The 16,870-nt window shown below is 38.3% G+C and overlaps 1 protein-coding gene across 1 annotated transcript in view; it reads right to left on the reverse strand.

Moving 5' to 3' along the window:
* Window positions 1-16,870, reverse strand: part of LOC107725290 (rap guanine nucleotide exchange factor 1-like) — a 30,529-nt gene that overhangs the window by 9,777 nt on the left and 3,882 nt on the right. Inside the window, exons 2-12 of the mRNA XM_016534503.1 lie at window positions 15,868-16,013; window positions 15,553-15,731; window positions 15,283-15,439; window positions 15,047-15,135; window positions 14,779-14,862; window positions 12,286-12,406; window positions 10,751-10,931; window positions 10,237-10,620; window positions 5,930-6,126; window positions 3,275-3,439; window positions 242-334 (exon numbers count right to left, since the gene is read on the reverse strand). Of these exons, the coding sequence (XP_016389989.1) occupies window positions 242-334; window positions 3,275-3,439; window positions 5,930-6,126; window positions 10,237-10,620; window positions 10,751-10,931; window positions 12,286-12,406; window positions 14,779-14,862; window positions 15,047-15,135; window positions 15,283-15,439; window positions 15,553-15,731; window positions 15,868-16,013 (1,796 nt within the window). The remainder of the gene's footprint in view (window positions 1-241; window positions 335-3,274; window positions 3,440-5,929; window positions 6,127-10,236; window positions 10,621-10,750; window positions 10,932-12,285; window positions 12,407-14,778; window positions 14,863-15,046; window positions 15,136-15,282; window positions 15,440-15,552; window positions 15,732-15,867; window positions 16,014-16,870) is intronic.

Here is a 16,870-nt window from a genome sequence, read left to right on the forward strand (position 1 = left end):
ACCCAGCATGGCACGGCAAAATTTCTTATGCAACAATACTGAGTCACGGCTGGTTACGACAAAAGCTCAGATTAGCATGCAAGAGATTTCTTGTTTGTTGCTTTGATGGCAGGTGTTAAGTAAAATTTGCAATTAACCAGTGGCATGATGCAAAGCCAAGCATTACAGTGACAAACGGCACAAGCGCAGCATGTGAGGGCACCGACATGTCGGCTGCAAACGCTGACATGCTGTTACTTACTCCACTGGAGAGAGTCACATCTCCATTGGCTTGGTTGGATGAATACAGATTGACGTATTCACCCTCCCCACCTTCATCATTAGCACTTTCGCTCTACAGGAAAACAAGAGGGAGGACAGCACAAGCATTGACAGGCATCAGAGTAAAGGTGTGGTTCGGAGTTGATGCCCACAAAGATGAAGACTTAAACTTGGCAGAAGGAATCTATTGCTCTGGTGGGCCTGAAATCAAAGGACATTTGGTAGCAAAGCAAGATATAGCACAACCCGCCTCTGGAAACTTGGCACGACGTTGTGCATTAAGAGTGATTTTACTACATGAAGCTGAATTGCGTTAAAGTTAACTGCTTAAAACACTCTTAATTGTGGTAAAATCAATGTAATGCAAGGCTTCAGGTGACTCCCTGCTCAACTGCAGCAGAAGAAATACAATAAAGGACATCAAATGTTCAATACATGATTACATTTATTCATAACTATCACAATAAACAATTCCTTCGCCAAATAAGATCATTAACAGTCTCTAAACTGGAAGCAAGCATCATTTATCATATAATAAAACTTTATTGCTCCCATTCTAATCAACAGCAGTCTACATTACAAGTGTATTGACGTCAGACTCTTGAGCAGACAGCTTCATTGATTACAATGTGAGCAGTCGCAATACGCCTTGTGCTTCCAGTGCAGACGAATGTAATAGGAAGTAACTATTTTCTCTGCCAATTTAAAGTAGATTACAATGGGTTTTTATTACATTTAATTCAGTCCAAGTCCGTTTAATTCTATTTGATTATTGTGGTATGACTGGATGATTTTTTATTTTGTTTTGATATGGTGAATTTTTATGAAGGGAAAAACAATTAAACAAAAGCTAAAACATATCTTTTTACTTCAGCTTTTAACTAGCAATGACTTCTCTGAAGCATTGCATTATGCTTTCTTTTAGTATTACTTATTTTTAATTGACATATCTTGTTATGCATTTTATGCAGGCTAATTTCATCTTCTTTTATTATTATGGGTTTAATCTTTGCATCTATGGTGGGTTTCATCTTTAATCTTACTGTATGTCATATTAATTATGAGATTTTTATCTGTTTTTAACATAACGTAGATCACATTTTTTGTAAGGCACTTTGAGCTGCAATACTCGCATGAAATTAACTTTTCTTAGTTTATTTTATCTCAAATAATTGCATTTTGTGTATTGAATGAAAATGTATTGGGTATGACTATTCCAGCTGTGATATTATTTATTATATTATCAGATTATAATAAAAAAATAATACAAATAAGTTAAAAAGTTAATAATACATTAATAATAATAATAATCTATAATAAAAATATATCACCATCATTAAATAAATATAGACATTAAATCCCAAAGCTGATCCACTGAATTACTGCCACTCCATATACAGTGCCGTGAAAAGGTTTTTGCCCCCATTCCTGTTTTTTTAATTTTTTGCATATTTGTCACACATAAAAGATTCAGATCATCAAACCAATTTTAATATTACGCAAAGATAATGCAAGTAAATACAAAATGCAGTTTGTAAATGATAATTTCATTTATTAAGGGAAAAAAGCTGTCCAAACCTACCTGGCCCTACGTGAAAAATTATTTGCCCCTCCTCTTAAATCATGGTATATATATATATATATATATAATATAAAGAAATGGGACACAAAGTACCAGCAACTAACCCTGAGACAGATTACCTATATTTAGTAGTCGCTTTCCCAGTAAGAGGTATCGAAAAGAGTTCCCTGTGATTCAGTAGACTTAGTCAGAGGATACAGCTCAGCAGACATAACATCATAACAGGCAGCTCAGTCACCTAACAGCGGGGAGCCCGACGAGTCCCTGCGGGATGATGCATGTTTAACCTGAGCTTTTCAGCAGGTCACAGTTGCAGGACCCCTGTGTGGTACATGCTTTTGACTCTTTAAATCTTTAGATCTCCGCCACTAAAGACTAGAGGCGTGTGCGGGAAAAAAAAAATCACTGAACCCTAACGAGGCAGTGCCACCGTTAATTGAGGTTGTGAACTATTCGTTGCCTACAGGCTACAGCACCTGTGATTCATGTGAGCTATTATGAACATGTTTCCTCTTGCAGCCGCTGGCACACACACCTACACAGAGTCAATAATTAGACAATCAGCAGTGTTTGCATGTTTGTGCTACTTCTCAGCATGTGAAGACGAATTGAAAAACTACAGAATCATAACTGCGATGTTTGAAATGCTGCACCATAGTATTAAAGGAATGAAAATTTTATAAAAGATGTAGATGGAGTTGTTTCTGCATTGGAACAGATTTGGAGAAACATAGCATTCCATCACTTGCTCCTCTGCAGTGAATGGGTGCCGTCAGAACGAGAGCGCAAACAGCTGATAAAAACATTACAACAATACACACGACTCCAGTCCACCGATAAAGCACCGTTTAAAATCTGAAACAGCCCAAACAAATATGATGGTGGATTTTGATGTGATAGGACAACAGGGGATGGACTTTTTCACTGGAGAAAGCTTGTCACTTCACAACATGTAAATTGATGGACTGTAGTAGTGTGGATTACTTATGGATTATTGTAGTGTTTTTATGAGCTGTTTGGACTCTCATTCTGACGGCACCCATTCACACCAACATATTTGTTTGGGCTGTTTCAGCTTTTAAACGGTGCTTTATCAGTGTACTGGAGTCATGTGTATTGCTGTGATTTTTATAAGCTGTTTGGGCTCTCATTCTGACGGCACCCATTCACTGCAGAGGAGGTGATGTAATGCTAAATTTCTCCAAATCTGTTCTGATGAAGAAACAAACCCATCTAAATCATGGATGGCCTGAAGGTTAAAAAAAAATTCTGAATATTTTCTTTTTTGGGTGAACTATTCCTCTAAACCTCTACAATAGGCAAGCACTGCTGTTAAATTAGGCTTTAAAGAAGATATTAAGATATTAATTCATTAGTCCAAAAAGACAAGAAAAATGCATTAGAGGCCAGCGAAAGGCAAGTGGGACTCACCGTAGGGACAGGCAGGGAGCCCTGGCGGTTCAGAGAGGAGTTAGATGCGGAAAGGGTGAGAGCGGTTTCTGTCTCACCAGGGCCAGGCCCAGACGCACACTGCTGCAGCTGACATGACAGAGAGGAGGAAGAGGAGGAGGAAGGAGACGCAGAGTGTGAGGAAGCCTAGGAGGGAAGAGAAGAGCAGAGGAAGGAAGAGAAAAAAGGCCATAGATTCATGCACAGTGTAGATTATCGAGCAGATGTGAGCTGGATGGAGAAATAGACCTTAGTCAGAGTAGACGGCATATTAAATGTGACGCAAATGAAACATTTTTAATCATGGTTTGTGAAAATTAGACGTGACCTAAGACCTTAAAAGCCCTATTTGGATGCTATTTTTAATCACATCCAGTTAAATATGACGTCTATTCGGACTGAAGTTTACTGTGCAGCAGGAAAGAACAACGTTAAGTGAATGAATTGTGTAAAATATTGGGAGACAAAGGTTTCTATTTTTTGCCTGGTAACTGCTTGTGCTTGCTAGTCAGAGCGTGGGAACAAAAACAGGAAATCACTAAAACTAAAAGCCCAAACAAATGGCTAAACTTGTGGGTAATATAGCTACTAGCACATAAGGTTACTTTATACCTGAGCTTAAAACTAAGCAACACACCTCAGTGAATCCTTCTGCTCAGTCACGTGGAATGGGAGAGAAAACAGTGGAAACTACGTCAAATTAAATGAGGTAGATGGGTTTGCAAGACAAGAATGAGGACAAAAGCAAGAACAGTGCAAAGCATTGAAACCATAGATATGTATAAACGCCTTATTCGACCGCTCCAGATACGTTGATGTGTCCGCCATCTTGGAAAGGTCAACTTGACGTCATTCACCATAACAATCAATGAATATTCAAAGATATACAAGCGTATAACTTGCTGTTGTAGACGCACACAGTCAACGCACTCAAAGGTTCGCAGACCGTTCCAAAAACGGCAGATGGCTTACGTATCGCGGCCCATAGAAACATTCGCAAATGAGGCACCTATGTATTAGGGATGGGCGATATCTTATCGTTTGCGATATACCGGTAAAAATTCTCCCCACGATAAGAATTAGTCTTCCTGCGATAATAACGATAAAGTCTAGTTGTTGACATATTTCTGTGTGCGACAGTGCGGAGCGACATCACGGTAAGCGGACGTGAAATTGAGGAGGAGTAGCCTATATCGCTAAATGAGGAGCTCGAGCTCCTTTTACAATCTGTAACTGGTTTGGTTAGGGCTGTACAGTGCATAAAAAATCGGTCTGAATAAATGTAGTAGCATGTGTGCGATACAGTTTTGCATGCGTATGAGCCTGTTTACAAACCTGTTGTCCAACAAAGATATAATTTATTGGCATGCTTTTTCTCCAAATTAGCTTAATAAAATAGTCGAGTGTTTGAAATACTTCTTTTTGTGACCAGACGTGGTTTCATATTACAGAATGATAGTATTATATACAGTGATAAAGGCCATGTCGATTAACATTGCATTATAAATATACTTTAGTTATAAAAATACCCAAGATTGAAGAACACAGATAAACCATATATTTTGTGCAATCGTAAACAGTCTTTACATTACGTGTGTACTCATTAATGCTCACCCTATTTTGGGTAAAAATAGGAAAGATAATACTTTTCTCAAAAGAAACAGGATTCCCTGAATTATCGCCATTGACATCGTTATCGCAATAAATATCAGAAATATCATGATATATTTTTAAGCCCATATCGCCCATCCCTACTATGTATATATCTATGATTGAAACAGCTGCTTTTGTTGCTTTTAATTCAATTTAGATACCGTTTCCAGTTTAAAGTCACCCCATATAAATATATAGCATTATATTCCTATTTTATATACTTTTCTCCCTTGGTGCCCACTTATAAACATTTAAGTATAATATAACAAACTATATTTCTAACACTTGCATTGTGCCTTCAAGACTTCTATGTAAATTTACATGTCAAATAAGATACAGAGTCTAGCTGCCTTTTTTCTCACGACTGTTTGGTTGTCAGACTTCCCTCTGGGTCCTATATGCATTTAATCATCTCTTTGTAAATCTGCATTAGAAAATCACCCAAAAAAGTCTCTGTTCTAAAATGTGTCACAAAAATAACCAAGAACCTTGTTAAAAATAAATATCAGTCGCTAGTTTCTAACATTTGGATGCCACAAAAAATGTGCAGAGCGGCAGGTGCTACACGCATCCACGAATAGTACAAGATTTAAAGGATGTTACCACATTTTATTTTTATTTGAGCTGTTTCTCATAGGCATTAGCTGAATGAACATCAGACATGTTCACACAACATGCAATGAGAAAATGTATGATGTAAGATGAAGACCTACTTTTACTGGTATAATATGACACTGAATGCCCAAGGCAACACTTGAACTTCAGTAAGACCAACAGAGAATGAATGCTTTGCTTCAAGCAACTTAATATAAGCAATAATCTGACTCTACGGGAAATATAACACCGCTACCATTATGATTAATGGTGACTCTCAGTAGGAGGAAAAACATTGCATCAACATTTAAGGAGGGTGAGAATGAGACAGACAGAAAGTGTGTACAGTGTGTGTGGGCGCAGCACTGACGGCAGTGATCTAGCTCTCACCAGTTGTCTCTGTTTGGGTGGCAGCGCTGGCGGAGGGAGGGTCTCGTCGCTGCTGCTGAAAGAGTCACTGAGACCGTACACTTCCTGAAAACGCTTCCTATTGCGCTGCTCGTAAATGCTTTCGCTCTGAGGCGTCTGGTAGAAAACGGAAGGCAGCGGCTCAGAATAGTCCTCCATAAACTGCATGTACTTCAGAACTGTGGGTAAACAGGGCAAAAAGTAAATAGGTTAAATCAAGACACAGGCAGACAGGTGGTGAACACTAGCACATAAGAGGCTCGGAGACTGTGAGATGGTGTGAATTTAGCATTTTATTTTGTTTATTTATGAAATTAAGCAGAATTTTGTGTGCAAATGAATACTCAATATATCAATATTCTGCTAACTAGAATGAATCTGTATGAAACAGCTGGCATACAAATGTATTAGTATAACATTTCTAGAAATTGTTATTTGTAAAATCTACAATAATTTTATAATAATTATTAATTAATGAATTACATTTGATATAATAAATGTACAATTAATTAAAAATAATAAAAAATATATTCAAATAAACCATTATGTACATATATTATAGTATTATAAACTTAAAGTACCTATTTATCTACATCTATATTTATGTTTATTGAATATGTATTTATTTTTTAAATCTGCATGCATAGAGACAAAAGCATCTTTGCCTATATTTTTTAATTCATCCCATCCCACAAATTGAACATGTCTGCAATGCTCTGTAATTCTGAGTTAATAAAATTTAAAAGAGAAAAACAGTTCAGCATCCTCTGTGTGGCCTTTCCTAAACTCTTCTATCAAGCCACACAGCTCATGTGCAAATTACGACATGATTCAATCGTCCCTCCCTCCAAACAAGAGTCTTTCAGCAAGAGCTAATTTCCTGCCGGCTTGGGTGAGGCCTTGAACTGTATTCAGTCAGAGATTTCTCCAACAAAGGCATTATTCCATCTGACCTCACACTGAAGCTGACATTCAGCCCTACCCAACAGTGAGGGGCTTTGCAGAGAAAAACTGGCTTTTCCATACTGCGTCATACCTCGCACACATTACACAAGGAATTAAGTGAACTGTGCAAACAGCTTAGTCTGAAGACAAAAGCCAGGGCTTGAACTACTTGTTTGGTCATAGTACTCGAAGATTAAATGCTGCTTATAAAGTTGGCATGAAATTAAAATTCACCCTATTTTCTAAATGCACGTTATTGATCTTATTGTGAATGATTCATCGGTGCATAGTTAAATTATTTTTTTTTTACCTAATAATTTTTATGAAATGAATTCTCTCTGGTAGTGAGTGCCAGACCTCTACAATAATTTCGTTAAACCCCTTTAACTGCAAGTTTGCATTCAGATTCACCTCCATTCAATCAACAACCGATGGAAGTCCCCGCCCTACATTTCTTTCTTTTTTAATAATCCATTTACTTTGATGTATATCACAATGGACGAAAAGACCTTAAAATTCTTCAGGAATTCAAATATTTAAATACCGGCACCGGCAACTTTTACGTTTTTACTTTTACTATTTGTAGTTTTTTCACTGAGGGTAATTTTCATTTTTTTGATTAACTATTCCTTAAAGGGGTCATATGATGCAATTTAATTTTTTCCTTTCTCTTTGGAGTGTTACAAGCTCTTGGTGCATAAAGAAGATCTGTAAAGTTGCAAAGACTAAAGTCTCAAATCCAAAGAGATATTCTTTATAAAAGTTAAGAGTCAGCCACACCCCCCTAAAACGGCTCGTTCGAACACGCCCCCACATATCTACCTCACTATGTGGGAAGATTTGCATAACACCGCCCAAATGTTCACGCAAAGAAAGAAAGCGTAACTTTTATTCTCGCTGTAGTATTGTTGCCGCCGCCGCCATGTCGTGAAGGTGAGCGAAGCGGAGCGGTGTGACGCTCCGCTACGTTTTCCGCTCTATGGACGTGCGCTCCGCTCAGTCGCTCTAACCGCCCAAGCAAGCGCTCCGTTAATATTCCGCTCACGCTCACCGTAAACCAATTCCCGCTCAGATCCCGCTCCGTTCTGTAAAGAACAAATTTGCGTGCATTATATTAGATTATAAATTACTGCTGCCTATATCTAGCCTACATTCTGTAGGACTACCTATTGTTTCGGGTCAGTTTTTTTTTAAAGAATATTTTAATAGGCCTAAGTGGTGTAGGCTAATATCTTCTGTACTCTGTAGTTCTGTATTTAGGCCTATATACAGCTGTGTGTTAGCTTAGGTCTACAGTTTAACTGAGATTATTTAATAACTACGGAGCTCCGAATATAATTCGAATTAACAATTCGTTTCTACGACGTCAGCAGGTTTTATTATTTTTTTAATTAATTTATTATTATTTATTAAGTTTAAGCAATAATGATTTTAATAAGTAATTACGAAATATAATAATTCGTTCCACGATTTAGGCCTACTAAAACTAGGGAATGAACGAATTAACGAACGAATGAATTCGTGGCAGCTAAGCCTAAACAAGAGAATGAATACTTAATTCGTGGCCATAATTTAGACTAAACGAAAAAAATAATTCTTAATTCGTGGCCATAATGTAGTCCTAGCATAAAAGAGAACTAGCCTATTCTAAATTCGTGGCTGTGATTTTGTCTGCATGTCATGATCGGGGCTCCGTACAACCGAATATAACCTTAGCCTACCTGTTTATTCATTTATTATGGTATGTAACTAGCTCACCTTTTGCTGCACCATGTTTGCATACATCTTCGTGCTTTCTGTAATCAATATGAATCTGTACTAACTTTAACAGTCTCCCCGCACTCCCTCTCAGTTTCTTCTCCCTGCTCATTCTTAACTTTGATTTTTACTTTACATTTATAAGGCTTGCAACTTCGTTGAAACAATATCTGGACTCCATAACTGCTCTACTATTCTCGATCTCTACAGATTCTCGATCTCGAACAAGCAAATCACCAAACGGCATTCTGGGTTGAGCGAGCGGCACTGAGCGTATTGAGCGAGCGGAGCGGAATCTTCAGAAAGGCGCTCTGCGCTCTTAAGGAAATATTACCACTCCGCTCCCCGCTCCACTCATGCTCCGCTCCGCTCACAAGCTCTGGTTCACGCTAAGCCGGGGCTTTCGCTCATGCTAGGCCGCTGTGTTTTTCGTTGTGAAAGCGAAACTACTTTGTTTGGCCTTCCAAAAGAGGACGATATCCGCTTCGTCATGCCTAGAGCTGATCTGTGCTGGTCGCTGAGGAAATACATCAACTTAGTGCTGTGGATCACCGGATCGGCTTTCACCGTTTTCACCGCTCCTTCGTCGGATCCGCCGGGACCGCCGTTCTCGATCCCGCCGCCTCAGCTCACGGCTCAGCTCAACAGTATGGTGAGGGGCGTAACATTTCCGTCTCACGCTTGAGGTATTCGGCCAATCACAACGCATTGGATATCTGGCCAATCAGAGCACACCTCGCTTTTCAGACCGATTAGTTTTGTAAAAATCGACGCGTTTCAGAAGGCGGGGCATACAGGAGAAACAATAATGTACAGTATGTGGAAAATAATGTGTTTTTTAAACTTTAAACCGCATAAACACATTTCATTACACCAAATACACAAAATAATGTTCTTTTTAGCAGCATCATATGACCCCTTTAACAACAATAACAACCAAAAATCTTTTTTTTTTTCCAGCACCTTCAGAAAACCATTTTTGCACCTCAGAAAGTCAAATTAAATACATTATGTGCCAATTTACTTTTCACTTATTTTAAAAGAGGTTCACAATTCATGCAACCTTTTTACTACAATTTAGGACAAGTCTGCTAATTTTGCCTTTTTTGCCTTTACTGGGACAGGACAATATAGAGATTTGACAGGAAGCAAAATGGAAGAGAGGCGGGCACTTGATTGGGAACGATAACTATAAAGTTTTACTAATCATTCTAATTCTATGAAGTAAGGAATTCTATAGGGAAGTGTACACCCATAACTGTAAGAAACGTTGGAATCACTTTTAGAATGAATTTTTCCAGATGATGAACAATAAACCATTATTTATTCTACTTAAAGAGCTTGAACATTTAAAACGACAGACGACAAAACTGCAGCGCAGTTGCTTATAATAAACTGCTTATAATTAACAGCAACATTATCATGCATTGATGTGGACACTAATATAGTTATAGTTCTTTTTATGAATGGATCTTAACTCGATTTTCCCAAAGTGCAACAGCACTACATTGTCAGATCTAACTAGACAAGCGTTTCTTACTCTGACTTGATATCCTACAAACAACATTTGAATTCCTCATACTCACTATGGCGACTCTTCTTCTCCGGCAGGGGTGGAGGGCTCTGAGGGATGTGTGCGTTCTCAGCAGGGCCAAAGTGTCCCATAAATTCTCCAGGGTTCGAGGGTGGCATTGAAGGAAATAGGGGGAATGGTGGGGTCTGCATGTCCTCATCAGGAACATTGTCATATTGAGAGTACAATCGTTCCACCTGAGGCGGAGGGGGCCGCCGTTCCTTCTTCGGGAGAACGGGCGGTATCGATTGAAGCTGAACAGGGAAGGAAGATGATTCATTGTGAGACTCGGGGAGCGGGCTCAGACAACCCCCTGTGTGTGCGGGAGGGATCTGGTCGATGCTAGACAGGTCCTGATGCAGGAAGTCATAGTCTGGGTCGTAGCTCTCCGCTGTGTCTGAGTAAAGCAGGGGACAGAACAGAGAAGAAGATAAAACTCATCGATATATTTAAACCACTCTTGGGCCGTGTAGTCTGACAAGCTATCATTTCAAAGTAGCTTTCTCAACAATGATTTAAACACTCACCTAGAGTCTCACAGCTGGTGTTACGAGAGCACTGTCCGCTGTCCTGCTCCAAAGATGACAGCTGTTCATCTGACTTGCTCAATATGCCGATGCTGCCACATGGGGACAGTCGTGGTGATTCTCCTCCATAGGAGTGACTGCCTCCTGAAAAACGCCTCTGTAAGGCATCTGCCTCATATTCCTTCAGATGAAATTAAGAACAGTTAACCTCAAGAAACAATCAAACATTAAATATTTATTCACCTTAATGTTTCAAACCGGTATGACTTTTTCTCTTCTGTATCAAAACATTTTTAAAATAATGTCTTTGGACACCATGACTTTCATTTCATGGCCAAAAACAGTTAAACTGTCCTTCCAAATTCTTTTTGTGCTCCACAGATTATATTAGGATCAGTAAATAATGGCAGAATTTAAATTTTTTGGTGAACTATCTTTTCAAAAGTCACCCTAGCTACTATATATACACCTTATATGTAAGGGATAATCAACGGCTAGCCGTGCATTAAAGGATTTTAAATGCACGACGTGGAGGCAAAGAACAGGGTGGTTGGTGGTTGCCTCCGCGAAGTGCATTTAAAATCCTTTAATGCACGGCCAGCCGTTGATTATCTCGCTTATTCCATGGTCATTTGCCAAGTTATAGACAAGTTAAAACTAGTATTTCTCTTTGCAGCACAATATTTGACAGAATGGGTAAAAATGACAGTTATTTTCATCAGTTACGGCACGTTAGCTCTAGCATTCTGCCCACTTCAAATCAGACACAGAGATGAAATGTGCACTACCAAAAGTGCGGTAAGATCACATTTATTTGAATGAATTAATAATGAAATAAATACATGAATGAGCATGTATTTCAATTAATTATCGATCGAGAGAGAGAGAGAGAGATGACAGTTGTGTGTACCTGCGTGCTGCGTCTGCGTGTCTCTCTCTACAAACAATTTCTTCAAAAACAGCCATTTTACCATCGTTGCTGAAGAATATAATGTAGCGATCTAGTATCTAGGCTATTTTATTAATAAAAATCACGGGGAAGCGTTGACAAGTTTATGTGTGTGTGCAGCGCAATCTGCGATCTCTCTCTCTCCCTCTGTGTGTGTGTGTGTGTGTGTGTGTATATATATATATATATATATAGTTTGGGACTGAATGTTGGTTGGTAATTACCGATAAACCATTGACTGATTTTATTATTATTTATTTTTCATCTATATAATAAATGTCAGTGAAGTGAAATGTTGTGAAATTATTTTGGACCAAAATTACTTTAATTTTATGGACAACAACAGACATTAGGATGAGTAAATTATTTATTTTTGGATGAACTATCTGTGGCTATCTTTAAACGTCATCTTAGCTACTGAAAACTGAGTAACCTTTCATTGCGCTAAACTTCAGATTAATTCTGAGAGGTCACTAAAGATCAGTTTTAGGGGAAGAAGTCTTGTGAGCCACAACACTGTCATTTAAGGCCCACATTAGGCTCTTAAGTTGCAGATTGGAGCATCAAGGGAACACCAAAATCTCACCTGTCGACAGATACCAATAGGAAGACTTGATCCACTTGTGGTACGACTCATTGGCGCAACCACAGCAATTCTTGTGGGAGACGGTGCCGACTGACGCTTCTTTGGGGGAAGAGCCGGTGGACTGCAAAGGGAGAGTTTGTTTAGCCAATACTAGCATCCAAACAGATGTCATACTGACAGGTAATAGTTTCATACAAGACGTCAATTAAGAAACCTACAGACAAATTCTGTGTTAAGAAAATCTGCAACCAATCCTAAGCGACCAGGAGCATTTTTGCAAAGCGAAAGTGGAATCCAGCTCTGGAACCACAAACCACAACTTCATAAATCAGTCATTCAGTCAGTCTGATTAGTTGCTCTGTCGCCCCAAAACAGCTGCTAACAGTGAAGTCATACAGCAGAGCGACTAGCAGAAGAACTGACTCATAGTGAATGTAGAGTATGTCTGGCTGACATTTACAAATACCGATTAACTTTTGAATAACCAGTCTCAGCATACCAGGTCAGACAGATTTTCTTGAAGTCTTAAATTGTTTCACCAGACGAGAGGCTCGAATGGAGATTAAATAAGGTTCTCGCTATGAAGGGAAACTATAAAACACCTGGAGGATCTGTCGTAGTCCTAACACGGTCATTTATTTTAACAGTCTGACTGATGTAAACTCATTTTCGGCTGTGAGCTGAGAGACTGTTGGCCATGAAAATATCTACATGCCATTTCAGTGAGCTAACTGTGCTTCACAGCGCATTTGGGTTATTAGGGCTGCTACAACGACTAAAAACAGACAACAACAAATTTCATTATTAATCAGGGCATTGCACTGCGCATGCAGAACTTTCATCAGAGATGTCATTTGCAGTTTTAAAAACTTGTTTTAATTAAAAACAGTGAGCTGCAGTGGAAAAAAAAGTGTTTGATGTAAGTTGTCTGAAGCATGTGAGCATGCTGAATGCATATAGTTTCATATGGTCAGGTTGTCACATCAAGCACTTTGACAGAGTGAGCAATGTGAACAATGTGGTTGAGAGGTTTTTCACCACAACACAACTTAGACTTAACGGTATATAAAATAAATATGCAAAATATTAAAATAAAAATTAACAAACTAAAATAATGGCATGTTGCATTCAAAGATTTCTCAATGAAGTAAACACTGCTTCCAAATTTTCCATTAATTAATCAAGTAAACAATCAATAGCAGTGAGTAGTCTTTTTTTTTTTTGCTGTCTTATTAATATTATAAACAATGAAATTAATGGAAAAAGCAGTGTGAATATTCTGCTTTCACGTTCCAAATCAGGAAAAAGGTCACAGGGGTTTGGAATTATTTCTAAACATTTGGGATAATGGAAGTACACAAGTAAGCAAAATATATAACACTGTTCTAGTGATTTTTGGACATTTTAAAGGGGTCATATGATGCGATTTCAAGTTTTCCTTTCTCTTTGGAGTGTTACAAGCTGATTGTACATAGATAAGATCCCTGAAGTTGCAAAGATATGACCCCTTTAATAAAAAAATCTTACATATTGTGCCTTTAAGAATCAAGCTGGCTTTAAATTATAGTCCAAAAAAAAACTTGCTGCTGAGTGAACAAACCAGGTGGTAGGCTAAACTTGGCATCAAAATAATCTCAAACAAAAAGCTTATATTTCGGAGACAGACTTGTTGGAAGGCTGGAAACACGCCAAAAACATGGAAATGCCAGCAAATAATTCAGAGTACAAAGCAGCGGCACAACCTAATCCTCTCCTGTCTAGACTTGGTATCAGAATATCCCTTCTTGCTGTTTCTTTCTCTCTTTCTTGTCTCTTTCAGTCTTCAGTGGAGAGCTGACACTGTTAAGTTCATTTCTCAGAAAACAGCCCATATGTCAATGACTCTCTGCTAGAGGAAGCCGAGCCTTCGCTGCTGCACCCTACAAAGACCTGATTCCTCAAGAATACCACTATTTATATCTCTCTTTCACACCTTTTCTTTTAGGCTTCCCACAAACCGAGATGGGTCTGTGCAATCATCTGTAGCCAAGACCAGCACTTAAAACATACACGACATGCTGCTGCAAACCACAACCTCTAACTGTTTACTGCATGTTATCCAGATAAGATAGCACGATAAGATAACACAGCATATTTCATACTTCCGCTTGTAAACTGCTCACCTTGTGAGGTACCACATTACACTCACTTGTTTCATAAAGTCTTACATAAAGCTTGTAAGACTAAATAAACAGCAATTTCCAGGAGCACAGTACACAACAGGGCCTGACATTTTCTGTAGTTTTTTTCCTTTTTCTATAGGGTTTGCCATTTTTAAACCCCAAAATGTAGGATATATCTTAAAGCAGTTTAATACCCTGATGTGTAATTTTGCACTATTCTAGTGTTAAATTTTGAATAGAAAGTAATGTAAATAGAAAAACTAAAATAAAATAGAAAATTAAAATAAAACATTATTTCAATAATAATAAAATATTATTTATTAAAAAAAAAAAATGGGTCTCTGTGACCTCAGCGGGGGTAGGAGTATCATTCAAGACGGTTTCTTTCGACTCAACGACAGGGGGCTCTGGAACACTGCCATAATAAAGTGGTAGAAATTAATGACATAGCATTTCAGCACTGACACACAACATTGTATTATAGGTCGACAGCCCAGCTGATGACTTGTACTGAATTTGAAGGTGGCTTTCAACATCACCCACCTCAATTTTAAAGAATTTCTCAAGACATAATGTTTTTCAAAAAGGTTTCCATTTACCGTTGTGGACTGGCAACAGGAGGCAAGATTTTGACAGGTGTCGTAGGGGAGGGGTGCTCCTGTTTCTCAATGGCGACTTTAACCAGCTCCTACAGGAAACCACAGGCAAAGTCAGCTTTACACACAACACTATCAACTAAGAACAAAACCCATGGCTAAATACAGCTGGAATATGGGCAGAAAATAGCTGTCAGACATAAGACGAGTCATGACAGAGTTCTATAGACTATTAATACCTTCACACCATCCAGCACTGCTTTGATCACAGTGGTGACAGTTGTAACTGTTTCTTTATCTTCCAAATTCAACCCCTCCAGCATCACTTGGTCAGACCAGCGAATGAGGTTTGCAAGACTTTGATAGAGTCGACTGAGACAGGAGGCCACTTTTGAACTGGTGACAGATGGACGGGGGAATAAAATATTTATACAGTTCAGGCAGAAAACATGTTGTTTGAAAGCTGAACAATAAACTAATTCTCTCAAGAAGCTCAAAAACATTTTTACCTGCTCAGTATCTTGCCATCAAGATGTACCAAGCCCATGATGGCCTCCAGAACTTTGCTAGCAGAACCAGGAAGCATTTCCAAGACCTTCTTGTCCACCGCCATCTTGTCGATAATCGTTTTGAAGTACCGCAAAGCGCTGACCACTTCTTTCTCATGCTCCTCTAATCGACTCAGACTCTAAATGTGGTAAAAAGAGAGTCACCAAAACCAATGTCTTCAATACGTCCAAAGATAACAACGTGCTTATTTGCCTTCAGATCGCCCATGTTTTCAGACCAAAAGCTTTGTTTATAAAGCTAACATCATCTACTACCTTGGTCACGGTCTTCTCTGGGGACTTCACGGGCTGTTCTGGTGGTGGTTTGGACTTTTTGTTTGATGGTGTCCGCTTGATTTTGGGAGAGTGGAATTTGTCCTTTAGTTTCATTGTAAATGATGTCAAGTGAGAACGCTGGGATTCTGAAGGAAGACAAAAACACACATTATTCTGAGGTGAATTAGCTCAAAAAAAGTTAATTTGCTCATTTCTATATATACATATACATATATATATATTTTTTTTTACACAGTTACCAGAATATAAAGTGACTCATTTTGTGATGCACAGCTCTGTGATAGACAGTTAATAATTATAATATTTATTGACAGTTTGAATTAGCTTTTATTTTTTTTATTTTATTTTAAGTTTTAGTAATTATTTTTTAATGTGGTTTGTCATTTTCATTAGTTTTTTATTTTTATTTTTAACTTTTTTTTTTTTTGGTTTTAGTAATTGTATTACTTCAACTTAAAGTTATTTTATTTCAGTTAAGCAACATTTGTAATTTTTGTTATTTCATATTTACACTGTATTTCTGTTTTATTTCAATTGACAAAAACTTTTAATGATTACATTTTTAAAATCATTTTATTGTTAGCTTAACATAACTACACTATAGGGGTGTCGAAATTAATCGTTTCTTCGATGCATCGCGACGATTCGGTATCGGTTCAGTAATAGACCATAACCGATTATAACGTACTGATGCTTTTCTGACGTCATTTGTCGCATACGTGCTTTGTTGCGGTAGCATACATTAGGCGCTTTCGGCTTGAAGCGCCGCTGTGCAGAATGATCAGTGTATGACATCAAGTACCGCGAGAGCGATAAGAGAGCCGACGGATCCTCACTTTCGAATCGCTCTCGCGGTTGATGTCATACACTGATCACTCTGCGCAGCGCCGCTTCAAATCGAACACGCCTAATGGCGGAGGGAGGCGAGACGCGAGTGTGAGTAATTAAAAATGTCCCAACTACTTTAAATGCCAACATCTGG

The sequence above is a fragment of the Sinocyclocheilus rhinocerous genome, unplaced genomic scaffold (genome assembly GCF_001515625.1).
Source record: "Sinocyclocheilus rhinocerous isolate Xijiao unplaced genomic scaffold, SAMN03320098_v1.1 scaffold785, whole genome shotgun sequence".
NCBI lineage: Eukaryota > Metazoa > Chordata > Actinopteri > Cypriniformes > Cyprinidae > Sinocyclocheilus > Sinocyclocheilus rhinocerous.